This window comes from Paramormyrops kingsleyae, chromosome 25 (genome assembly GCF_048594095.1).
Source record: "Paramormyrops kingsleyae isolate MSU_618 chromosome 25, PKINGS_0.4, whole genome shotgun sequence".
NCBI classification, from domain to species: domain Eukaryota; kingdom Metazoa; phylum Chordata; class Actinopteri; order Osteoglossiformes; family Mormyridae; genus Paramormyrops; species Paramormyrops kingsleyae.
In genome coordinates this window covers 5691783-5718080 of record NC_132821.1, presented here as the reverse complement: position 1 = coordinate 5718080, position 26298 = coordinate 5691783, and the positions used below count along the sequence as shown (strand labels likewise).

General features: G+C 44.4%; 3 protein-coding genes across 7 annotated transcripts in view; 1 reads left to right on the top strand and 2 right to left on the bottom strand.

The window, feature by feature from the left end:
* The window catches only part of LOC111839450 (NLR family CARD domain-containing protein 3-like), a 47514-nt gene extending 33511 nt beyond the window's left edge, over positions 1-14003 (top strand). For all 5 annotated transcript variants that reach the window (XM_072707423.1, XM_072707424.1, XM_072707425.1 and 2 more), the window contains 3 exons: positions 10949-11122; positions 11237-11283; positions 13178-14003. In XM_072707423.1, coding sequence (XP_072563524.1) covers positions 10949-11122; positions 11237-11283; positions 13178-13701 — 745 coding nt within the window. In that variant the 3' untranslated portion in view covers positions 13702-14003. The remainder of the gene's footprint in view (positions 1-10948; positions 11123-11236; positions 11284-13177) is intronic.
* Positions 1-26298, bottom strand: part of LOC111844187 (tripartite motif-containing protein 16-like) — a 153578-nt gene that overhangs the window by 71681 nt on the left and 55599 nt on the right. The window lies entirely within an intron of this gene.
* LOC111838683 (uncharacterized) overlaps positions 20929-26298 on the bottom strand; it is a 30659-nt gene continuing 25289 nt past the window's right edge. The window contains exons 11-12 of the mRNA XM_072707758.1: positions 25979-26012; positions 20929-21253 (exon numbers count right to left, since the gene is read on the bottom strand). Coding sequence (XP_072563859.1) covers positions 20929-21253; positions 25979-26012 — 359 coding nt within the window. The remainder of the gene's footprint in view (positions 21254-25978; positions 26013-26298) is intronic.

Sequence of the window (26298 nt, the reverse complement as noted above, 5' to 3'; positions counted from 1 at the left end):
AGGCGTCAGAGGTGGGACCGTAGCCGGCCGACGAGGTGCCGGCGGCAAGACCGGAGGCGACCGCCGAGCCGCAGCCAGGGGGGCCACAGGCGACCACCGAGCCGTGGCCAGGAAAACTGCAGGCGAGCCGGGGGGCAGGACGGGCAGGACCCAGCCCCGGCGTCCCCTCCCCTTCTGGGAGACAGAGAGGCGGGGACCCGGCCGTAGTCTGCCACACTGGGGTGACGGTGGAGGAGTCACAGGGGAAGTCACGGGGGAAGCCAGGGCAAACCCCGAGGGGTCCCACTCAAGCTCCCCCTCCAACTCGACTATGGAGGGAGGAGCGTCAGAACAGCAGTCTGGGACCTCCTCAGGGACATGGGCCTCAGGAGATGCCATCTCAGGCACTGCAGGGGCCACGGGAGCCGCGGGGAGCTCTGGGGGCTGCACAGGGGCCTCGGATACTGCAGGAGGGAGCACAGGAGTCATGGGGACCTGAGTGGGGAGTGCAGGAGTCATGGAGCCAGGTGTGTCCCGGTGAAGGGGCAAGCAGCTGCTGGCTTGGGCAGCGAAGCGGTAGGCGGACGGGCTTCGGGCGTCCACTCAGACGAAGCGGTGGTGACGTCACCCGCGAACACCACTGGGTTGAGAATCGGGCGAGGATTCTCCCAACGCGCAGCAGGGCAAGCGGCAGAAAGAGAGACGGCCCCCAGACAGACCTCATGCCCGTCTTCTGCCTCTCCGCTTCTTCTTCCGCGTTCCTGTTGCTGCAAGACCAGGCACCTTGTGAGCCGGCTTAGGTCGCCAGTCAGCCTCCGGCCAGTACAGGCTGGGGTCGCAAAAGGCTTAATTCGCCGGGATCATCCTCAGCACCCTGGGAATGTCCTCCCTCAGCCGATGCACCGGCGAAATACCTGGTTTGTGTTTAGGGAGTCCGGTCATTCTGGCACGATGTACGCGCCCGGAGCGCAGACAAACGCACTGGAAGCCAGGAATCGGGGAACACGGGGTTTAATCAGATGAAAGGCAGGCAATAACACATTGACAATATACATGTAACGTCAATGACCGGACTGGGGAAACGAACGGAAACGTGAACTAAATACACTGGACTAATGACAGCAATCAGAAACAGCTGTAAAACACTGGGAATCCACATGAGGTTAACGAGGGGGGTGTGGCACAGGAGGATTGGCACGATCGGGGCGTGACACCCTGCAAATTATAGTGAACACAATGTAACTGAAGCATGTTTCCCATGTAAATTATACATTTTATACAGGGAAGCTACAAGAGAGAGAAATTGATCACAAAAAGTACTTAGATTTCCAGAAGGCCTTTGATGTTGCCCCTCACAAACGGCTCTTGCTTAAGCTCAAAGCTGCTTGGATTTTAGGAACTGTAGCAGCTTGGATCGAAAGCTGGTTAACAGACAGGAAGCAGCAGGTAGTTATTAGAGGCACAATGTCACAGTGGGCCTGCGTTCATAGTGGGGTACTGCAGAGTTCAATTTTAGGACCACTATTGTTCCTAATTTACATTAATGATATTGACATCAATGCATTCAGTAAACTGGATAAATTTGCAGATGACACCAAGGTGGGTGGTGTAGCAGATACTACAGTAGCAGCACAGAGGCTACAACGGAATCTTTATTTAATTAATGACTGGGCCGATACTTGGGAGATGAAATTTAACTCAAATAAATGTAAGGTAATCCATGCAGGGAGCAGAAATATAAAGTACAGATATTTTATGGGTTCCACTGAAATAAAGGAAGCTCATTTTGAGGAAGACCTCGATGTGTATGTTGATGCTTTCATGTCCCATTCTCGCCAGTGTGGGGAAGGCCAATAGGATGTTGGGGTACATCTTTAGGTGTGTGGAGTTTAAGTCAATGGAGATGATGCTAAGATTATACAATTGGTAAGACCCCACCTAGAATATTGTGTTCAGGTTTGGTCACCGTACCTTAAAAAGGACATTGCGGCCTTAGAAAGGGCTCAACTTAGGGCTACATGAGTGATTCCTGGTCTAAGAGGAATGTCTTATGAGGAGAGGTTAGCTGAGCTGAATCTGTTCTGCACCACATGCACACAGCGAAATTCACTTTTAGGTTAATAAAATAAGTCACCTTCTGGACTACTAATCTCATCTAATTGGGTAAGTCTGTCTGTCACTGATTTCATCTAATTAGGTAAGTCTTTCAGTTTCTAACTGTAGGTGCTGGGTGATAATTTGGTAATTTAATCAGTCTCATGTTACACCAAATCCTGCCACTAACAAAAATCTATCTGAAGGCTTTGGGAATTCTTTGGATAGTACGCTGGCTTCTGTCTGAATGACCACAAGACAACAATTGATTTGATAGAGAGATTTATTTGCACAAAACAGCACTAAACTACAACAAACAATGGACAGATTTAAGGAGGCTGTGAAGCTGGTAGGAAAATGGAGAGTATGATATATGAGTGTGTGACATATGCGACGTGTATGAGAGTGTCTGTGACAGGGTAGGTGTGTATGAGAGTGTCTGTGACAGGGTAGGTGTGTATGAGAATGTCTGTGACAGGGTAGGTGTGTATGAGAGTGTCTGTGACAGGGTACATGTGTATGAGAGTGTCTGTGACAGGGTAGGTGTGTATGAGAGTGTCTGTGACAGGGTAGGTGTGTATGAGAGTGTCTGTGACAGGGTACATGTGTATGAGAGTGTCTGTGACAGGGTAGGTGTGTATGAGAGTGTCTGTGACAGGGTACGCGTGTATGAGTGTGTCTGTGACAGGGTAGGTGTGTGTGTCTGCAATAATACTTATATAATGCTATAATTATATCTAAATGTTATAATAATATTTAACATTATACAGACACATTCATACATGTACATATATAACTGTACAAATTATTATAATTATTATAATAATACTATAAACTCACAGAGGATCATGGGTACCAAGCTCCCAGATCTGAACAATGCTTATGCTAGCCGAATATTTAGGAAGGCTAGCAACATTATCAAGGACCCCACTCACCCAGGTTACAAACTGTTTGTCTCCCTCCCATCGGGCAAAAACTTCAGGACCATTCAAATCACAAACAAACAGACTGAGGAACAGCTCTTTCCCGAGAGCAGTGGGCTCCGTCACACCCCTTCCCACAACAGAACACTGACCATTAATCACTTCCACACGTCTGTATTGCTGCTGATATGCAGTTGGTCACTTTACATCACATTGACGTGTAAATACCTATAATCTGTAAATAATTTAAGACTGCACTTGGAAATATAGTTTTTATATTGTATTTTACTAATAGTTATCTTAGGTTTATTTATATTTATACCATATCTATGAGACTGTATTCTATATTAATGTGGTACATTAATGTATACCTCTTTGCTGCTGAGCCGTGAGCTACCAAACAAATTTCATAGTATTTCTGATACAATGACAATAAAGTCTCTTATCTTATCTTAATAATTATTAAAAATAATTATAATATCTCTATCCTATACTCCGCATAATGTTTGCATAATGTTATGTCCGACTCAGGAATGGAGTTCATGTGATTTCTGGCCCCTCATTGGAGATCATGTGATTTCTGGCCTCTCAGTGGAGGTCATGTGATTTCCGTGAAGCATTCTGGAGCAGCAGAGAGACAAAAAATGCACCCCCCCCCCCCTTTTAACGGGTTGCTTCCTATCTCAAATAAAGGCATTTTTTGGTCAATACTGTAAACAATATACCTTTAATAGTGATTAACTGTCATTGTTGACACAACATGACATAGCAGGGGGCAGCTAATTCAGCACCTGGGGAGCAGTACCTTGCTCAGTGTACCTCAGTGGTGCCTTGCTGGTCAGGGATTCAAACCAACAATCTTTCAATTACAAGTGCGCTTCCCTAACCATTAAGTTACTACTGCCCACATCCCATCATAAGATCTTTATCTCTTTATAGAATAAGTCTTGTTGATTATACTATTCACAACATGGCAGAGACTGTTATGGTTACAAAAGCACATCATCCAGTTAATTTATTGTCTCTTTGCCACTTATGACCTTCATTTTTACTTATTTGTGCATGTGTGTGTGTGTGTTACTGTGTGTGTGTGTCTGTGTGTCCGTGTGTGTGTTCGTGTCCATGTGTGTGTCTGTGTGTGTGTGTCTGTGTGTATGTGTGTGTGTCTGTGTGTATGTGTGTGTGTGTATCTGTGTGTGTCCGTGTGTGTGTGTACGTGTCCCTTTGTGCATTGGGGAAAGTGAAAGCGATACTTTGGGTGGCAGAGATGAAAGTGATGAGAACGAGGAGCAAAGGGAAGATTGATAGGGAGGGGGGGTTATTTGGCCAGAATATCTCTGTATCCATCCAAGGCCTGATGAATCGCCCCATGTTCCCCATGGGCCCTGACATGAAGGCTATTCTGGTGTGATGCATTAAAAGAAGCGGAGCCTGCAGGTTGGCCCAGCCCAGGACGGGAGAGACCAGTGGGCGGGAGGGCGGCCCCTTGAGAATGGCCCCTGGTGGGTGGCCCCTGGGGGGCCCCCTACCCCATATCAGCTCAATGACCCACCCCCGGTGCATCAGGTGACCTGCCTCACCCAGAGGCACAGAAGAAACTGGTGCGTTCCATTTGCCTTGGGATCCGATTTTCGGATTCCGAGATTACGTCACATCCGCTAAAAACTGGGGAAAACCGAGTCGGATGCGTTCCATTTGCCACAGAAGTAGCAATACCATGGATCCATATGAAAAATCAAGATTTTTTGCTTAGCCGGACAACTTGTCGGATTTAAGGTACCTCAGTTAAAATGGCCTTTATCTTCGTTCACTTACAATTAGACGAGCTACCTTAAATCCTACAAATAATCCGACTAATCATGAAATACAATTCTACCCCGGTTAATTGTTAGCCATTGTTAGCAATATCAATTGATAACATACAAAACACCTCCACAGATATGTTGGATGGTATAGTGTGTGCGACCGATTTAATGAGCCACAAATGAGAAGTAGTGCTTAAACAGGATAAATCTACAACTTTCCCTTCTATTGATAATGGGCCCAGCCATCTTGGATTCTGAACTCGGGATCCTCTGTTCTGTCCGAGATATTTCTCAGATCGCCGAGAAACAGGAGCACGCATGTCATCACTTCCAGCTTCAAAACTTGGAATCCGACTCGGAATCCGAAATAAGAGGCGTAATTGTCCAAAAAGAAAAAAGTAAATAAAAAATAAATAATTCCACATATTTATTTTAATACATACGCATAGCATATGTATATACACACACATGCACAGTCACACATATATTAAAACATACAATACATGAATCAAACAGTAAAAATAATAATAATAATACCAAAAAAATCAGAAGGGGCGGGGGGGGGGGACAGTTTTATCCACAAAATATTTTGCTGCAAATATCAGTAAAGTTAAATATAAACAAAAATACCGATATACAAAGAAATGAGAGGAATGAAGGGGAAAGAAAAGTAATTAAGCTGCAGCTTGGTAATTACATAAAGTGAAATAGAGTAATGTAAAAGTACAGGCCCACATAGCATGCAGATAATTATCTGTCACGCCCATGGTGCACTATGGGCAGGTATACAGGCCCACAGAGTATGCAGATAATCATCTGTGACACCCATGGTACACTGTGAGCAGGTATACAGGCCCACATAGCATGCAGATAATCATCTGTGACACCCAAAAATTGCCTATTCTCTACTCCGTATTTATGGATTTAGTCTTCGAATGTCATGAAATGACTGTTATTGAAAAGGAGGCGGAGATGTGTAATCCCTTTCTGTTCCCATGAGTAATAGTTAATAGTGGGATTGTAAAGTAGGAATTCCAGATTATTCCATATTGTGGTGTATTTACAGGGTCTGAGAGTGCAGTTAGTGATTTTAATGGCTTTCCACTGGGCCGTCAGTGTTGTGGAAATGGCAGAAATGTTAAAGCAGTTATGTTTCTTTAATGAAACATTGAGTAAGGGTCAGTCTGCACGTCTGAGATTTTTACAGTACAGCTGCTCCTGCTCTAACCATGTAGTGTGACCATTTATTTAAGTGTTGCAGTTAATTTGCTAAGTAAAAATGAAGAAAAATCTGAGCTTGTAATCTGCTTTGAGATTAATTTTCATATGTGTAATGTTTGATTTTTACGTTTTTGTTTTTCCAGTAAAAATGTGACATTAATGAGTTCAGAGTTTGAAAGAATTTTTCTGAAGGTATGATAGGAAGCATTGAGAAACAGTAATTAATCTGGAGGAGAATTTTTATTTTGTTTGTTGAAATATGACCTATTAGTGAGAGTGGGAGATTCATCTTTTGTTTTAAGTAAGGGGGTGTAGTTTAGGGTAAACAAGTCTGGCAGCCTGGGGGAGATGTTGATACCCAAGTACCGGATATTTCCGGTGTGAAATGGACCATCCTGATCAGCAGAATCCCAGGCATCTTCAGACAGTGAGAAAATTATGGGTTTATTCCAGTTTATTATGTAGTTTGATAGTTTTGAAAAAGTATTAATAAAATTTAAATTTCATGTAGTGAGGGTTGAGGGTTTTGTACAAACAGCAAGATATCATCTGCATAGAGAATTTTGTGCTGAGTTATCGGTATGAATTCCATTTATTTCACTCTTCTGTCGTATTGCTGCCCCAAGTGGTTCTATGAAGATGGCAAACAATGAAGGAGAGAATGGGCAGGCGGGCCATCTTCCTCGTCGGAGTGTGAATGCAGGTGATGTGATCCCATCTGTGACCACTGTAGCTTTGGGTGAGGTGTACAGCATTTTAACCCAGTGGGTGAAAGACTCTCCGAAGCCAAATCTATGGAATGTATTAAAGAGAAATGTCCAACTGACTGTCAAATGCCTTTTCTGCAGCTAATGATGTAATCATGGTTTTAGTATGGGTATGCTGAGCAATATTGACTAAATTAAATAATCTATGGATGTTTTCTGAGGCATGTCTTGTCTTGATGAAGTCTGTATGATCATGATGGATTATAGTAGGAATGACTGTCTCTAACCGAGTGGCGAGAGCTTTTGCAATGATTTTCAAGTCTGTATTCATTAGCGAGGGTGGCTGGTAACTGGAGGGCTGTCTTGGGTCTTTATCAGGTTTCAATAACACTGTAATAGCCGGTAACTGGAGGGCTGTGTTGGATGTTTGTCAGGTTTCAATGACACTGTAATGGTCACTGTGCTCATATGATTCTGCTTCTAATGATTTCATTATGGTTTTAGTATGGGTATGCTGAGCAATATTGACTAAATTAAATAATCTACGGATGTTGTCCGAGGCATGTCTTGTCTTGATGAAGTCTGATAAGGATGGATTACAGTAGGAATGACTGTCTCTAACCGAGTGGCGAGAGCTTTTGTAATGATTTTCAAGTCTGTATTCATTAGTGAGAGTGGCTGGTAACTGGATGGTTGTGTTGGGTCTTTATCAGGTTTCAATAACACTGTAATGGTCACTGTGCTCATATGTGATGGGATTTGTGATGTGTGTTTAATTTCTCTATCCGTCTATTGAAGACTGGAGATAATAGTTTCTTCAGAGTTTCTTCGCTCCCACGACATTCCGGTAGATATAGCGAGGAGTCCCGGCGCTCCATGGATTACAATCCCCGCGGGCAGGGCGAAAGAGGCAGCGCAGAGAGAGAAAACAAAAGCGAGGATGTAGGGCCGGCGCGCTAGCGAGGCTACGCCGACAGCCTGTTAAACCACCGCTGCCCAGTATTTTTCTCACAAATGCCAGATCTCTCGTCAACAAGATTGATGAACTGAGGCTACAACTGGTATCAAACAACATCGTAAAGAAAAGCTGCGTTCTGCTGATCACTGAATCTTGGCTTCACTCACTGATCCCGGACTCTGCTATCCAGCTAGCAGGCTACACTGTACAGCGTCACGATAGGACAAATGACTCCGGTAAGAGCAGAGGAGGTGGACTGTGTGTGTACGTAAATAACAGCTGGTGTGCTAACACAGTGACTGTAGACAGTCACTGCTCCCCGAACCTGGAGTATGTGACTGTTAGATGCAGACCTACATATCTCCCCAGTTTACTGTGGTCATGATCACCGCTGTTTACATAGCACCGGATGCTAATGCTAACTCGGCTATCGACCTTTTACACCGTAGCATTAGCAGTCAGCTGTCTAAGCACCCAGATGCCGTGCATATTGTTGCTGGGGACTTCAACCATGTGGATTTAAAACCTGTGCTCCCTAAATTTCATCAGCACGTCAAGTGTGCCACCAGAGGAGCGACCACATTGGACAAAGTCTATACAAACATTAAACAGGGCTACAGGGCTACACCACTACCACACTTGGGACATTCTGACCACGTATCACTGTTTTTAATCCCGGCCTACATCCCACTCAGGAAAACTGCCTCCAACATCACAAGGACAGTTAAAACTTGGCCAGATGGAGCCTCTCAGCAACTGCAGGACTGTTTCAGCAGGACCAACTGGGACATTTTTGAACACCCAGACCTGAATGTATTTTGTGACAGTGTAATGTGTTATATCAAGAACTGCACAGACATTGTCACAGTGGATAAACGTATTTACGTTTACCCCAATCAGAAGCCCTGGATGACCAGGGAAGTCCAGAGGCTGCTGAAAGAGAGGAATACTGCCTTCAGGTCTGGTGACAAGGCTCTCTACAGCTCAGCCCGTGCTAGCCTGAAGAGGGGCATCCGGAAGGCCAAGTCAGATTACAAGAGGAAGATTGAGGAACATCTGGACAGCAATAACAGCAGGCAGGTGTGGATGGGTGTCCAGCATATGACCAGCTATAGGACCAGTGCCGGTGATGTGGGGGGTGATCTATCGCTGGCAGAGGAACTCAATCACTACTTTGCCCGGTTCGAGGTGGACCACCCAGAGACAGACGGACTCCATTCAGAAACCAACAATAACCCCGTCTTCACAGTAGGGGAGCACGAGGTGAGACGCACGCTGAAGACTGTCAACCCACGGAAGGCAGCTGGACCCGACGGCATCTTGGGACGCGTGCTGAAGGATTGTGCAGACCAACTGGCTGGGGTCTTCACCAGGATATTCAACCGGTCTCTGTCCCAGTCCACTGTACCGCTCTGCCTGAAATCCTCTATCATAGTGCCTCTGGCCAAGAAACAGACCATCACCAGTCTTAATGACTACAGGCCAGTTGCACTGACTCCCGTGGTTATGAAGTGCTTTGAGAAGCTACAGGTAGTCAGGAACCACATCATGTCATTCATTCCTCCTATGTTTGACCCACACCAGTTTGCCTACAGAGCAAACAGGTCTACAGAAGACGCTGTGACCACTGTTCTCCATACTGTTTTGTCGCACCTGGAGCTGCAGGGAAGCTATGCACGGCTGCTCTTCATAGATTTCAGCTCTGCGTTCAATACGATCCTCCCCCACACTCTGATAACCAAACTGAAAGACATAGGACTTCCACACTCCACCTGTCGTTGGATCAAGGACTTCCTGAGTGACCGCACTCAGAGGGTTAGAGTGGGCCCCTACTACTCCACACCCATCAGCATGAGCACTGGCTCTCCACAGGGCTGTGTGCTGAGCCCCCTGCTCTATACCCTATACACCCATGATTGCATTCCTGTCCACCACAGTAACAACATTGTCAAGTTCGCTGACGACACCACTGTCATAGGGCTTATCTCGGGGGGAGATGAGTCTGCCTACAGGGATGAGGTGGGAACACTGACAGAATGGTGTAGTACTAACAACTTGCTCCTCAACACATCAAAGACGAAGGAACTCATCGTGGACTTCAGGAAAAAGGCAGACAACATCCAACCACTCATCATAAATGGGGACTGTGTGGAGAGGGTCTCAAACTTCCGCTTCCTGGGAGTCACCATCAGCGAGGACCTGACCTGGGGGACACATACTGCAGAGGTAGTGAAGAAGGCCCAAAAAAGACTCTACTTCCTGAGGGTTCTCAGGAAGAACAACATCGCAGAGAAACTGATGGTGTCCTTCTACCGCTGCACAGTAGAGAGCATCATGGTCTACTGTCTCTGTGCATGGTTCACCAGCTGCACAGTGGGACACAGAAAAGAGCTTCACAGGGTCATTAAGGCTGCTCAGAGGATAGTTGACTGTCCTCTCTCCTCACTTGAAGAACTTCACAGCTCCTGTTGTCTCAGGAACGCAAAGAAAATTCTTCAGGACCCATCACACCCAGGACATGTACTGTTTGAACGCCTGCCCTCAGGCAGACGTTTCAGATCCATAAAAACCAAAACAAACAGACTGAGAAACAGTTTTTACCCCTCAGTCATTACGATGCTGAACACTGCTAGGTGGTCAATTTGAGCCAGGGCACCGTTCATGTTTACTTTACTACAGTGTTATTTTTGTTTACATTACAGCCTTATGTTTCATGCCAAAACTGGCTAAGGAAACAAGTGCAATACGTAGTTTGTTTGTAACTGTTTGTTAGTAGGTACGAAAGAAAGTAGCGTTCAGGCTCTTTCAGAGTGACTGTTTTTATTTTGCACTGGAGAATTGCACTTTAATTTCGTTGTACAATGTCTCATTGCTACAATGACAATAAAGATTCTATCTATCTATTACATCTCAAAAATGTTGATAGATTTCTGCAGGGAAACCATCCGGTCTGGGCACTTAATATTTAGGCATTTGGTTGAAGAACTTATGGAGTCCTTCTGATGTTAATGGTGCATCAAGTGTATCTGCTATTTCATTGGTTAATATGGGTAAGTCTAGATTATTTAAAAATGATTCTATATCAACTGCATCTGGTTCTTGTTCTGAGGAGTATAGGTTCTTGTAAAATGTTCGGAAGGTGTTGTTAATTTCACGTGATTATTGAAATATTTCTTAGAGCAGTCACTTTTACTTAAAAGTAATGCTTGTAATGGTGAGGTGATCTTATTTATTGGGGAGTCTTTGTCTGTCTCTCTGCAGGCTGTCAGGCTGTAGACTCACAGAAGAAGGCTGTTCTTCCCTGGCTTCAGCTCTGAGATCAAACCCCTCACACCTGAGAGAGCTGGATCTGAGCTACAATCACCCAGGAGACTCAGGAGTGAAGTTGCTCTCTGCTGTACTGGAGGATCCCAGCTGTAAACTGGAGAAGCTGAAGTGAGTACAGAGTGTGTGTCTGACACGCTACAGATACTTATGCATGTATGTGAAGAAGAGGCACCAATAAATAAATGGATACAGCAGCACTATGTCATTCTGCTTCTCCTATAGTGTGGACCACTGTGGAGAGTGCAGGACCAGACCAGGCTTACAGAAATGTAAGTGTGTTTGCATGTTATTTTAATAATACCATTAATACTAAGTTATGGTTGTATTCACACAATTGTTGTGATGAGTGTGGCTTTTTGCATTGTGTGTAGATGGATTTCCATGTTTGTGTTTAGGTGAGTTTCTGTGTGTCATTTTAGACAACATCCAAATGAGAAAAATAAAAAATCAAAATCATCACCAAAAACACAATCAATTCTTTTAATTGTTTTTAAAAATATTTTTTACAAATACATTATAGTTGCTCATATTGTCTTTGTGTTAGTCTGGGAGTGTAAGATGGTTAAAATATATTCTGATGTAGTTGTACATCTTTAATTTCACAAAAAAAGAATCCTTTCCATTTATTTTTTGTGCATGCCGTGAGTGTATGTGGTTTCTGTGCGAGATTCGTTAGTATTGTCCTAAGACGGCACCCGTAGGCAGTGACACCGGACTCTCTCCTCAAGTGCGAAATGTGAATTTGCATTTTTACAGGGTGGTTCTGGAACACTCCTTAATATTCATGAGAGAAAATTCCTGATTGGCCAGTGAATGCCTTAGACCCGGGGTGCCCAAATCCTGTTCTGGAGGGCCAGAGCCCTGCACATTTTTGGGTTTCCCCTCATTTAACACACCTGATTCAACTGCTTGTGCTAATTACCACATAGCACTTGAGCTGAATCATTTATAGTGGAACAGGGAAAGAACTACAGTAAGCTACACAGGGCTCCGGCCCCCCAGGACTGGATTTGGACACCCCTGCCTTAGGCAGAAAAAACAGGCAGCGCATGTTGATATTCACTGGCCAATCAGGTAGTGCCCCTCTCATAAATATTAATGAGCCAGCCAATCATGTAGGGCTTCGCTTATGAATGTTAATAAGATTTCCCGAATCACGGTGCAAAAAGAAATTTGCGCCCAGGACACACTGGATGTGCAGCGGAAAATATGGAATTTCATTTCGGCGCCCATGTTAACAGATTAGAGCGGCCATGTGCCTGCACGAGATGCGGGGCTCACGCCTCGCGGCAGCGGCGCCACATCTACAGTCACGTGCGTGGTAAGCGGTTCTCTATGGAAGCTTATTGCATTCATCTGAAAAACAATCAATTTTGTTTTTCCGAATGAACATAATAATCATCCTGTTTTTCTGAGTAATAATTTTCAGTTTTTCTGAATTAATGACATAAACTTTTTGTTTTTCATTTTGCACGATCTGTGTAGTTTAATCAACTTTTATTGATGGTTTGTAGATGGTATTATCATTAGTTTGCCGACTTTGCGCGGCACCTATACCGCCCCGTTTGACACCGCAGTGTTTCTCCCGGATCAGTAGATACAGTATGACACGTTTCACAGAAATAAGCCGATGCATGTGAAATGCATTCAGAGCGGCTTTGCTGTGACTAAAGACCATGTCAGACAATCGCTGCAAATACTGGATCCTCATGGAGCACAACTCCGGCGCCGGAATCGTCTTCGGAGGCGTTTGTATCGGAATCCAGGTCCAAACTTTTATTAAATATCACTTTAAATATTTAATAATATTACTTAAATATTCTGTTATTGATGGCCATTTTCAAGCCGCACCCGCCGGCTTTAACGGTTAGAAGGAAAGATACTGACTTTTAGAATTGATCTCAAGTGCCGTTTTGTGGTAAATATGGTTGTGATGAATGAATCTGATGAATGCTTTTTAATTTTATTTACTCGTAATTAAGCTGTTAGTTTAGCTCGCACCGCATTTTGGCGGCTCTTCCTGTCGGCATCGCGCGCCGTCCGACATATTTCATAAACTTCAGTTCCCACTTTGTTCAGGGAAGCTGTGCTATTTTTATATCGTACAGAAGCATAAAGTACAGGCTGCTTGATGGTATTAATTATTCTTCCTCCTGCCTACAGACTCCTGCCAGCTGACGCTGGACCCCAACACAGCAAACAGAGACCTGTCTCTGTCAGGGGGGAACAGGAAGGTGACACATGTGTGGGGGGCAAAGCAGCCATATCCTGATCATCCAGAGAGATTTGAATGCTGCCCCCAAGTTCTGTGCAGAGAGAGTCTGACTGGTCGCTGTTACTGGGAGGCTGAGTGGAGTGGAGTAGCCTGGATAGGAGTGACTTATAAAGGAATCTGGAGGAAAGGAGACGGTGCTGATTGTCGGCTTGGATACAATGACAAGTCATGGAGTCTGTACTGTGATCCTGACAGTTACTCTGTCTGTCACAACAATAAACAGACCCTCATACCCATAGAGCCCTCAGGCTCCCACAGAGTAGGAGTGTATCTGGACTGGGGGGCTGGTGCTCTGTCCTTCTACAGAGTCTCCTCTGATGGACTGACCCCCCTGTACAGACTCATCTCCTCATTCACTGAGCCCCTCTATCCAGGGTTTTTGGTTTTTCCAGACTCCTCAGTGTCACTGTGACATGTTCCTGGTTATCCTGGCAAAAAGGTAAAATCTCTGCTTTTTAACCTTTATAATCCTTTTTACTCTGAAATGTATGTCTGACTAAAATAAATGCCTGTGTTCAGTGAGCTTAATAAACAATAAAAATATAATTGTATAGTTTTTCTCTCTGACTAAAATGTAACTAAATGTAATAATCCTGATGAGTGTGGGGGGGGGGGGGCTTTCCCCCTCCCCTGTATATGTACATTTTATATATTTATGCCTATTTACTGTATTTCCTCCCTGTATAATTACAATAAAGGCTTTCTGTTCTGTCCTATTAATGTCCTGCTTCAGCGTCACCCAAAGCATAACTGAGTAACATAATGAAACCACAGTCTGGTGGAATAAGTTAAATTCACTTTACTGCTGCAGCTGAATATAACAAACACAATGACACTCAATCAATGTATATAATAATTATTTAACTGGAGACATAACAGAAAGTAAAAACATTGGAAAATACAATTATATCCTGTAACTAACCTGGTTCAGTGGATTAAAGTAAATGAAATTATTATTAATTTATTTGATTAAATGATGAAAATGTTTTATTAAATAATTACACCCCCCCCCCACCCCAATGTAAAAGGTCTGGTTACTCCCCCATATGACAGAAGGGGCAGGTGACCAGGCAGCCTTGCCACCCCCACCCCATTGTAAAAGGACAGGTTACGCCCCCATCTGTCTGAAGAAGCAGGTGACCAGGAACCCTTACCCCCTCTTCTCCATTCGCACACTGAACACCGGTTCCCCACAAGGCTGTGTGCTGGACCCCCTCCTATACTGTCTCTACACCCACGACTGTAGTCCAGCCCACAGCAACATCGGATCCCCACAAGGCTGTGTGCTGAGCCCCCTCCTATACTGTCTGTACACCGACGACTGTAGTCCGGCCCACAGCAACACCGGATCCCCACAAGGCTGTGTGCTGAGCCCCCTCCTGTACTGTCTCTACACCCACGACTAGTCTGGCCCATAGCAACAACCTCATCGTCAAGTTTGTTGACGACACCACAGTGTTTGGACTCATCTCAATGGGAGACGAGGCAGCTTACAGAGAGGAGGTCCTGAAGTTGGCAGCCTGGTGTTCAAATAACAATTTGGCTCTGAACAGCAAGAAAACCAAGGCGATCATAGTCGACTTCAGGAGGCACAGCCCCCCTCTACATCAACGGCGAGTGTGTGGAGAGGGTCCACACCTTCCGGTTTCTCTGCACCCTTATCTCTGCTGACATCTCCTGGACAGACAACATCACAGCAGTTACCAAGAAGGCACAGCAGCGGTTACACTTCCTGAGGGTCCTCAGAAAGCACAACTTGGACTCCAACCTGCTACTGACCTTCTACCGCTCATCCATCGAAAGCTTGCTGACGTATCATGGTGTGGTATCACAGTACTGTATCACAGTATGGTACAGCAGCTGCACACGGCAGACAGGGAGAGGCTTCAGAGAGTAGTAAAAGCAGCACAGAAGATCATTGCCTGCCCTCTCCCCTCCCTGATGGATATTTATACCTTCTGCTGCCTCAGCAGAGCAAAAAACATCATCAAGGACAGCTCCCACCCTGGCTCTGATCTGTTTGACCTGTTGCCCTCAGGGAGGCACTACAGGTGCATCACAGCAAGCACCAACAGACTCAAGAACATAACCACTCTGAACTCACACATGCACTCACTACACAGTCTAACCCCCCCAACCCCTGGACTTCCTTCTGTCCAACAACTGTGCAATATCCAATATCTAAATGGTATTGATAATAACTGTTCAATATCTGTATACTGTACAATATCATCGCTCTGTGTCGAACACCCACTACTCACTGCACATGATCATCATTACTGTGTAATATTTAAATAATGTGCAATGATCTGGATTTTTAGCCTATGGGACTCCGGAGGCAGCTGATGAGTACCGGAAGGCCAAGAGGAACGTGGCTTCGGCGGTCGGCGAGGCAAAAACTTGGGTATGGGAGGAGTTTGGCGAGGCCATGGAGAATGACTTCCGGGCGGTTTCGAGGAGATTCTGGTCCACCATCCGGCGTCTCAGGGCGGGAAAGCAGTGCAGCATCAACACTGTTTATGGTGGGGATTGTGCGCTGCTGACCTCAGCTCGGGATGTTGTGGGTCGGTGGAAGGAATACTTCGAAGACCTCCTCAATCCCACCGACACGCCTTCCAATGACGAAGCAGAGTCTGGGGACTTGGGGGTGGACTCACCTATCTCTGGGGCAGAGGTCGCTGAGGTGGTTAAAAAGCTCCTCGGTGGCCGGGCCCCGGGGATGGATGAGATCCGCCCGGAATTCCTCAAGGCTCTGGATGTTGCAGGGCTGTCTTGGTTGACACGCATCTGCGGCATCGCGTGGACATCGGGGGTGGTACCTCTGGATTGGCAGACCGGGGTGGTGGTCCCCCTCTTCAAGAAGGGGGACCGGAGAGTATGTTCCAACTATATGGGGATCACACTCCTCAGCCTCCCTGGTAAGGTCTATTCGGGGGTGCTGGAGAGGAGGGTCCATCGGATAGTCGAACCTCGGATTCAGGAGGAGCAGTGTGGTTTTCGCCCTGGCCGTGGAACAGTGGACCAGCTCTATACTCTCGGCAGGGCCCTGGAGGGTGCGTGGGAGTTTGCCCAACCAGTCTACATGTGTTTTGTGGACTTGGAGAAGGCATTCGACCGCGTCCCTCGGGGAGTCCTGTGGGGAGTGCTCCGGGAGTATGGGGTATCGGGCTGCCTTATAAGGGCTGTTCGGTCCCTGTACAACCGGTGCCAGAGCTTGGTCCGCATTGTCGGCAGTAAGTCGGACTCGTTTCCGGTGAGTGTTGGTCTCTGCCAGGGCTGCCCTTTGTCACCGATTCTGTTCATAACTTTTATGGAGCTGGATGAAGTGCCGGGGGAGAGGGTAGTCTGGGTTTCCCTGCTGAGACTGCTGCCCCTGTGACCCGACCTCGGATCCAGCGGAAGATAATGGATGGATGGATGGATGGATGGCAATGATCTACACAGTTATTTATTTATTCCTTCCATATGTACATAGTTTTTTCACTATTTATTTATTGTTTGTTGTTCTACATACATGTTTGCACTGGAGGAGCGGCTTTTAATCTCATTGTACATGTGTATAGCAACAATAAAAGGCATTCATTCATTCATGAACTGCTGCTACCTCCTTAGCAGGAACCACTGCTACCTCTCTACAAAGAACCACCAGTACCTCCCTACCATGAACCACCGTTACTTCTCTACCAGGAACTCCCAACAGGACCTCCATGGATCTCTACCCCAGTGGAGGTATACCCAATCCCGGTACCTCCCTACCAGGAACCACCAGGAACTTTATTTGAACATGGTTACAAAGTTATATGTGTAAAGTCAGGAACTGAACGAAGTTTTCAGAACAATATAGTCAAAATCCAGAAAATATAATTTAAACAACTTCACATATTAGAATGCAAATGGGTAATATCTGGCATTGGAGTTCTCTCTGCCACATGATTTCAAAAAGTAGTACTACAACGTGCCATATGACATATATTCCATAAAATTTAGTCAAATTTTTGGACTTCATTGGGTTGTTTCATTGTCAGGACGGAAATTGTATTTGTACAGTATCCAATAACTACACCGACCCAATGCATTTTGAAAGTGCACATCAGGATTTGAATGGTAAATTGTTGTAATTGGTCATAACCTTAAACCTAACCCTATTTTGAGGCCTTAGGGTGATAGAACAGGCTGTTGCAAAGTAGGAAATATGCTACGCATAATATCTTCTATCATTACACAGCTGATCTACCACTAAACACATACACTCACCTAAAGGATTATTAAGAACACCATACTAATACGGTGTTTGACCCCTTTCGCCTTCAGAACTGCCTTAATTCTACGTGGCATTGATTCAACAAGGTGCTGAAAGCATTCTTTAGAAATGTTGGCCCATATTGATAGGATAGCATCCTGTAGTTGATGGAGATTTGTGGGATGCACATCCAGGGCACGAAGCTCCCGTTCCACCACATCCCAAAGATGCTCTATTGGGTTGAGATCTGGTGACTGTGGGGGCCATTTTAGTACAGTGAACTCATTGTCATGTTCAAGAAACCAATTTGAAATGATTCCAGCTTTGTGACATGGTGCATTATCCTGCTGGAAGTAGCCATCAGAGGATGGGTACATGGTGGTCATAAAGGGATGGACATGGTTAGAAACAATGCTCAGGTAGGCCGTGGCATTTAAACGATGCACAATTGGCACTAAGGGGCATAAAGTGTGCCAAGAAAACATCCCCCACACCATTACACCACCACCACCATCCTGCACAGTGGTAACAAGGCATGATGGATCCATGTTCTCATTCTGTTTACACCAAATTCTGACTCTACCATTTGAATGTCTCAACAGAAATCGAGACTCATCAGACCAGGCAACATTTTTCCAGTCTTCAACTGTCCAATTTTGGTGAGCTCGTGCAAATTGTAGCCTCTTTTTCCTATTTATAGTGGAGATGAGTGGTACCCGGTGGGGTCTTCTGCTGTTGTAGCCCATCCACCTCAAGGTTGTGCGTGTTGTGGCTTCACAAATGCTTTGCTGCATACCTCGGTTTTAACGAGTGGTTATTTCAGTCAAAGTTGCTCTTCTATCAGCTTGAATCAGTCAGCCCATTATCCTCTGACCTCTAGCATCAACAAGGCATTTTCGCCCACAGGACTGCCGCATACTGAATGTTTTTCCCTTTGCACACCATTCTTTGTAAACCCTAGAAACGGTTGTGCGTGAAAATCCCAGTAACTGAGCAGATGTGAAATACTCAGACCGGTCCGTCTGGCACCAACAACCATGCCATGCTCAAAATTGCTTAAATCACCTTTCTTTCCCATCCTGACATTCAGTTTGGAGTTCAGGAGATTGTCTTGACCAGGACCACACCCCTAACTGCATTGAAGCAACTGCCATGTGATTGGTTGTTTAGATAATTGCATTAATGAGAAATTGAACAGGTGTTCCTAATAATCCGTTAGGTGAGTGTATTTACCCATTTTTTTCAACAAGACTGTCAATCAATAACTTACTCAGGGAGAGTGCAAGTGAGCAAAGGGTTGCTGATTCAAACCCCACGGTCAGAGGCTTGTTGGTTTGAATCCCACATTCGGAAAGGTTGCTGGTTCAGATCCCTTGGTCGGAAACCTGATTTCACTGTTCTGCCCTTGGGCAAGGCCCTTAACCCCCAGCTGCTCCAGGCACCAGCTGGCCTTGCTTTCTGAAGGGTACGTCACCGTGGATAAAAGCATTTGCTAAATAAACAAATATAATGAGATCGCCAGACATCGATTCTACATCCCTAATATAGTTGGGGACACAGAGGCCCCACAGATGGTCTTATCTTGATCTGTCAAGGTACAGGGTGAACTTGGGGAACAGAACGTTCTGCCTGAGTCCATTTTGGTTTTGGGGGGCTGCATGTGTAGAAGCCTGAACCTCTATTAGTGTGTCACCTGCCTCCTCTCTTCACGGGACCCCCAGTGTTTGCAAGCTGGGAACAAAAGCCGTCTTTATGACAGAGAGTCCAATGAGCAAGGCATTCTGGGAGGGTGCAGAAACGTGAACAGGACAAAGATGTGCGATTCCCATGGCGACTGACCGGGGGGCTGGGATTACCACTGTCGCCCTAAAAACCCACATTTTGTCGGAGTGGAGAGGAACTAACATACATTCTGAGCCCCTCCCTCTGGGATCAGGGCTGGCATCATATTTCATGGTTCTTTGTAGCGAGGGGAGGTATGGCCTCAATTTGGGTCCTACCTGAACCCAGAATGTGAGGAGCAACCGCCTCTTTAACACTGAAAAACTTAAGAAATCACACTTGTAATTAGAACATAAGAACTATACGAACGAGAGGAGGCCATTCGGCCCATCGAGCTCGCTTGGGGAGAACTTAACTAATAGCTCAGAGTTGTTAAAATCTTATCTAGCTCTGATTTAAAGGAACCCAAGGATTCAGCTTGCACTATGTTATCAGGAAGACTATTCCATACTCTGACTACACGCTGTGTAAAGAAGTGCTTCCTTAAATGCAGTTTGAAATGTTCTCCCGCTAATTTCCACCTATGGCCACGAGTTCTTGTATTTGAACTAATGCAGAAGTAACTATTTGGTTGAACAGCATCCAAACCCGTTAGAATCTTATAGACCTGGATCATGTCCCCCCTCAGTCTCCTTTGCTTGAGGCTGAACAGATTTAGCTCAAATAACCTTTCCTCGTATGACATTCCTCTAAGACCAGGAATCATTCTTGTGGCCCTACGCTGCACCTTTTCTAAGGCCGCTATGTCCTTTTTAAGATATGGTGACCAAACCTGTACACAATATTCTAGGTGGGGTCTCACCAAGGAATTGTATAATCTTAGCATTACCTCCCTTGACTTAAACTCCACACACCTGGAGATATACCCCAACATCCTATTGTTAGAACTATATTAAATATATGATGTTTTTTTATGTAATCAGTTAGACCTGAATTCACCATCATGTACATTGTAACAGCATGAGTTCACAGTGTAAAACAGTGAATGATAATAGTGGTAATAACAGTAACATGTCTAAAATTTCTAACAGCTTAAAGTAGGAATAGAAGCAGAAAAATGGAGCAGACAGAGAATAATGGGGATTCTTCTTCTTGCCCCCATTTCAGAGTGACAAAGTGTTAAGTGCAGTGCAGCGCTTAAGGGTCGGTTTGTGGCCTTTAGTTGTGGGTTAAGGGGGGGTTGAGACAGTGATGAGGCAGAGTGAGTGATCCTGGGGGGGCAGCATGGTGTTGAGGAGCCTGACAGCCTGGGGGTAAAAACTGCCACGCAGCCTGGCAGACCCGGCTCTGATGCTGCAGCATCTTCTCTCAGATGGCTGGAGTGTGAAATGACCATGTGAGGGATGTGATGGGTCCTGCACAATGCTGCAGACCTTGCAAAAAGTGGCTTGTAATGTTCTCTGCTGTCTTCACTACTCTCTGCAGGCACTTGCAGTCAGATTTGTTGCAGCTGCCATAGCAGATGGTGATGCAGTTAGTCAGAACACTCCTGATGGTGCCTCTATAGAACATGGTGAGGATGGGAGGGGGAAGGTTTGCTTCTTTGAGCCGCCTCAGGAAGTATAGTCTCTGCTGGGCTTTCTTGAATAAGGAGGTGGTGTTTTTTGTCCATGTAAGTTACTCAGTTATGTCCACACCGAGGAACTTGGTTCTCCTTACAGTTTCCACAGCAGTACGGTTGATGCTGAGTGGGGTGTGGGCAGGACCTGTCCTTCTGAAGTCCACAATTATCTCCTTTGCCTTTTCAACATTGACAGATGGATTGTTGTCTCTGCACCTTGTGGACAGCCTTTCCACCTCTTCTCTGTATGCTGATTCATCTTCTCTGTTTATCAGTCCCACCACAGTTGTATCATCCAAAAACTTGATGATGACGCTGTTGGAGGTATTGCAGCCCATACATACTGACTGGGGCCTCTCTGACAGGAAATCCAAGATCCAGCTGTAAAGAGTGGCATTCAAGCTTAACCCCCTCAGTTCCACAATCAGTTTTTGAGGGACATATTGAAGGTAGAGCTGAAGTCTATGAATAACATTCTGACATATGTGACTCTCTTATCCAAATGTGTCAGGGAAAGGTGACAGGCAGAGGCTATGGTGTCCTCAGTAGACCTGTTGGACCGGTATGCAGATCGGAGAGGGTCTAGAGAGGCAGGAAGATTAGTTGTTCTGTGTGACATGACCAGCCTTTCCAAGCACTTCATGATGATTGACATGAGTGCTACTGGGCAGTAGTCATTCAGGCCTGTCACTGATGGCTTCTTCAGTACTGGGATGATGGCGGTTAATTTCAAGCATGCTGGGACAGACCACTGGCTTAAAGAGGTGTTGAAAATGTCTGTGAGGACACCAGCCAGGTGGTCAGTGCATTCTCTCAGCACACGGCCAGGTATGTTGTCAGGTCCTGCAGCCTTGTGTGGGTTGACTCTGGATAGAGTACTTCTCACATCAGCTGTGGACAGACAGAGTAGCTCGTCACTGGGGGGAGGTGTCGGCTCCTTATTCTGTACATCAGAGTCTGCAAAAAAGTCGTTTAGCTCGTCTGGAAGGGAGACATCACCGCCACTGATGTGTGGGTTGGGCTTGTAGATCGTGATTGGCTGAATGCCCTGCCATAAGCGGCGTGTGTCTTTGGTGCAATTAAAGTGTTCACTGATCCTCTGCGATGTGCCTGATTGGCTATCCTAATAGCTTGGGACAGGTTGTCTCTAGGTGTCCTGAGGGCAGCCTTGTCTTTAGATCTGAAAGCTGCATTTCTGATTCTTAGCTGTATGCGCACTTCCCTCATCATCCAGGGCTTTTGGTCGGCTCTCGTGGTCATCAATCACAGAGTTTATATACTCCTCCAGGTTGATGGCGTCACCATTTATAGCAGCCTCCTTAAAAATGTCCCAGTCAGTAGATTCAAAGCAGTCTTGGAGCGCTGAGTTGGCACCAGCTGGCCACACTCTTACTGACTGGTTTGGTGAGTTTCAGCAGGGATTTATACACAGGAACCTTGAACACAGATACATGGTCTGAGTAGCCGAGGTGAGGGCGGGGAAGGGCCTTGTAGGCCTCACAAACGTTTGTACAAACATTGTCCAGACAGCTTATCGACCATAGGAATGGAACTCGGTGGTTAAGTGAGGAGTGTCTGTATAGAGAATGCTGCAGCAGGACTACAAAATTAGCAACTCACTGTGGAGGCAGCGATTGTACAACATTTTTCCCGTTTTATTGAACATTGTATGTCAAAACAAGATAAAATAAAATAATACAGGTAATGCATGATGAAATTATTCATATACTTTTATACTAGCTGACACTGGAAGAAAAGAGAAGAAGGGAAAGAAGAAGGAAAGGAAAAGAAATGTCACGCTTGCCGGTGCATGGAACATAAAGAAGGGCGCAGGGTGCCAAAAGTCGGGGCAAACACGGGATTTAATAGAGGCAGCAACAAAAGGATCAGACAACAAACGGGATGACATTACAATGACCGGACTGGGGAAACAAACGGAAACGCGGACTAAATACAATGGGCTAATGAAAACGATCAGGAACAGCTGGTAAACACGGGGAATCCACAGGGGGTTAATGAGGGGGCGTGGCACACTGAAGGAGCGGACGATCGGGGCATGACAAGAAAAAAGAATGATGGAAAGAGAAGGAGTGAGCAAATACAGTTCAAAGTCATTTTCCAAAGCCATTTTTGGCCATAATCAAAGCTAGAACTTTATATTGGAGGCCAATTATCAACTAAAAGAAAGTCTTTATTAGGTTTTAAAATTATATTGATTATGCTTTGGCATGATGTGGCAGGAAGTACTTAGTTTATTATGCTCTCATTATACATTTGCTGTAAGAAAGGAGCAGCTTTTCAGTGAAAGGTTAGACTGTCTGTTCCCAGCGGTTTATTATTTTTTAAGCAATTTATTGCACCAGACATCTCAGTTAAATCAATTGGGACGTCACAAAGTTCAGGATCCGCATCACTTATTCGCGTGATGTTTGACAAGAAATCAAAAATCTTGGATCAAGACTGCTGACATACATATTATTAAAGAACTCAGTGCAGAAGTTGGCTATTTTCTTGACGTCATCTGCAACATTTCTATAAATCCTCACACGCATACTGTAATGCACAGAGATGGGCATAAATACATAGAAATATATTTAAAATAAAAATACAAAATACTGAGTGGAAAAATGTATTTAAATACAAATACAAAATACTGTGTAAAAAAATGTATTTAAATACAAATACAGTATTTTGTATTTTTAAAGTACACAAAATACATGTGAAATTGGTCATCAAGTGCAGGCGTCCCTATTAGGCTGCAGGGTTCCCGCTGCCGCTCGTCACTCTCGTCATTGACGAAAACGGAACCCATGGTGACGAAGAAAAACGGCATCAAATCGTCACTCTGGCGAATTCAATTTTCAAATGACGAATTTTGAATTTTTGAAAAGTCGAATTTCATTTTTTCCCAATTTTCAACCGTATCACCCGTAGCACCTAATCAAAACTGGCCCGGCGCCCCGGACACACGATCGTCGATCATCCATGTCAAATGAGCATGAGCCGTTCTAAAAGTAGCAAATGTTATCGATCGGTGTGGGGACATTCTAAAACACTTAATGTGAAAACGCTTAATGTGGTTTAATGTACCAAAATAGCGACCAATAATCACCAAATTTCGCACACACACATCTGGTCATAAAGACTTTCACCTAACAAAAAATCAAAACTGAAATACAAGGAATATGGACTTCCGTTAAGCGTTTTCCCCTCCATTGACGCCCATTATAAGGAAAAGGCTTAATGTAAAATAAAGTCCATATTCCTTGTATTTCGGTTTAGATTTTTTGTCAGGTGAAAGTGTTTATGACCAGATATATATGTGAGAAATTTGGTGATTTTTGGTGGCTGTCTTGGTACTTAATCTTTTTTTTTCTAGATAAAAAAAAAAACTATCAAAACTGATTGGCTAACAGGCAACTAACGCTATTTTCCTCCTACACATGTCGGTGCTTTTTTATTCTTTCATGTTTACTGAAGGCAAATCTGAATGATGCACCATTTTAACTTTAATCAACACGGAATTGATCAGGATGACTCCCTTACCTTAATGCAGAAAACTGAGAAAAGTCGCTGATCCAATGCTGACTCTGCTGCAGGCAGCTCACGTGCATGAGTGTTAAGGTTGGGGGAGGGGTGTGTCTGAACCAAATCAGCACCCAGATAAAGAGGTTGATTGGCACAAAGTATTTTATGTATTTTGAAAATACAAAATACTCATCTTAAATGTATTTAAATACAAATTACGTTAGATTTTTCCCAAAGGCTTTACAATACAAAATACAAAATAGTATTTTGTATTTCAAATACGTATTTTAAATACATTTATCTAAAATACTGCCCATCCCTGGTAATGCAGTTGTTCCTGGCTTGCTGTCTTTCTAGCCTAAAGAAATAGGCTGAGTTCTGCTCACCTTATTCAAGCCATTTTTGCCACAATCTAACAAAGGCTCCTTCTGCCTTATGTTTATATATAATCATCCAATTTATTCTGTCACCTGCTACAATTTTTTCTGTATCAGTAAGACGATTGACTGGTTTGCAGGTTAAAGCAGTAATCTCATTTATAATTTTGTTTTCTTCATCTCTTCTGATTCAAGCCAAGTCACTACTAAACCTTCTGACATTTACAAGTTATTATTACAATATTTTTTCTGTATTGGGTCTGTTCCAGTGTAAGTCAATTATTTATTCTATATTTAAAATAACTACTTTATTTCACAAGATTGAACTGTTTAATTTCCAGTATGAAGATATTTTATATCCAGTAGATGATGACAATATGGATATATGGATGTCAATGGCTTGGTGGTCAGAAAATGGTGAAGGTATAATGTTTGTTCAGATATTTCCTAATTCATTAGAAGTAGCCAAACATCAGTTTGTGACTGATTTGAAAAGGTGATATTATTCCATGTAAAAGACCTTTGAAGTGGATGGGTCATTTTCCAAACATCTGCTCTGTCAAACTCCTGCATGAAGTCCTTCAGATAAGAATTACCACTGGCTGAATGATGCTGAGACCATCTGCTAGACTATTGAAATGGTGTCTTCACAGGTCTTGGTAATAAATCAATCAGACAGTGGCAGCTCATCCAAAATGCTGCCACCAGAGTCCTCACTAACACCAAGGAAGTAGAGCATATTACACCGGTCCTTAAATCACTGCACTGGCTTCCTGTGCATCACAGGATTGATTTTAAAATATTATTACTTGTCTACGAGGCACTAAATTTCTTGAACGTTGTGAAGCATCCAGAACCCTGAAGTCATCTGGCAAAGGTTTACTCAGTGTCCCAGAATGAAGACCAAGCAGGCTGAAGCAGCTTTTAGTCTCATTGCTCCCTGTCTGTGGAACAAGCTTCCTGAAGAGCTGAGGTCAGCTAACACTGTCAGCTCATTATAATCAAGGCTTAAAACGTTACTGTTTACTGCAGCTTATTAATAAATTAAATCAGCAGGAGTTTAGTGATACGTTGCTTCTACAATGTCACTTCTTTTTAGTTAACTGTTTATTTGTTTTTTGGGCTTTTAGACTTTTTAAAATTGTCTTTTAAATTGACAATGAACGTGTTTGTAAGTCCCACACCAAAGCTGCAATGGTACGTTTGGTACTGGAACTTCTGCTGCTGGTACTCGACTGGAAGTCAATGGAAAAGGGAAAGAACCAAAAGTACCGTACCTGGTGCAGTGGAAAAGCACCCTGAATAAACTTGCCTTACTTTGCAATTGGATTCAAAGTCTACAGAGATAAAAAGTTCATGTAAATGTGAAAAACCAGGAGGCAGCGGGAGAGAGAGAGAGAGAGAGACGCTCCCCTAGCAGTAGAAAATGAAACACAGTAAAACACACTCCACCTCATACAGGGAGAGAGAAGTGTGTGTGTGAACAGAGTCACAGTGTAAGAATTCTGCTCTGGTCCTGGG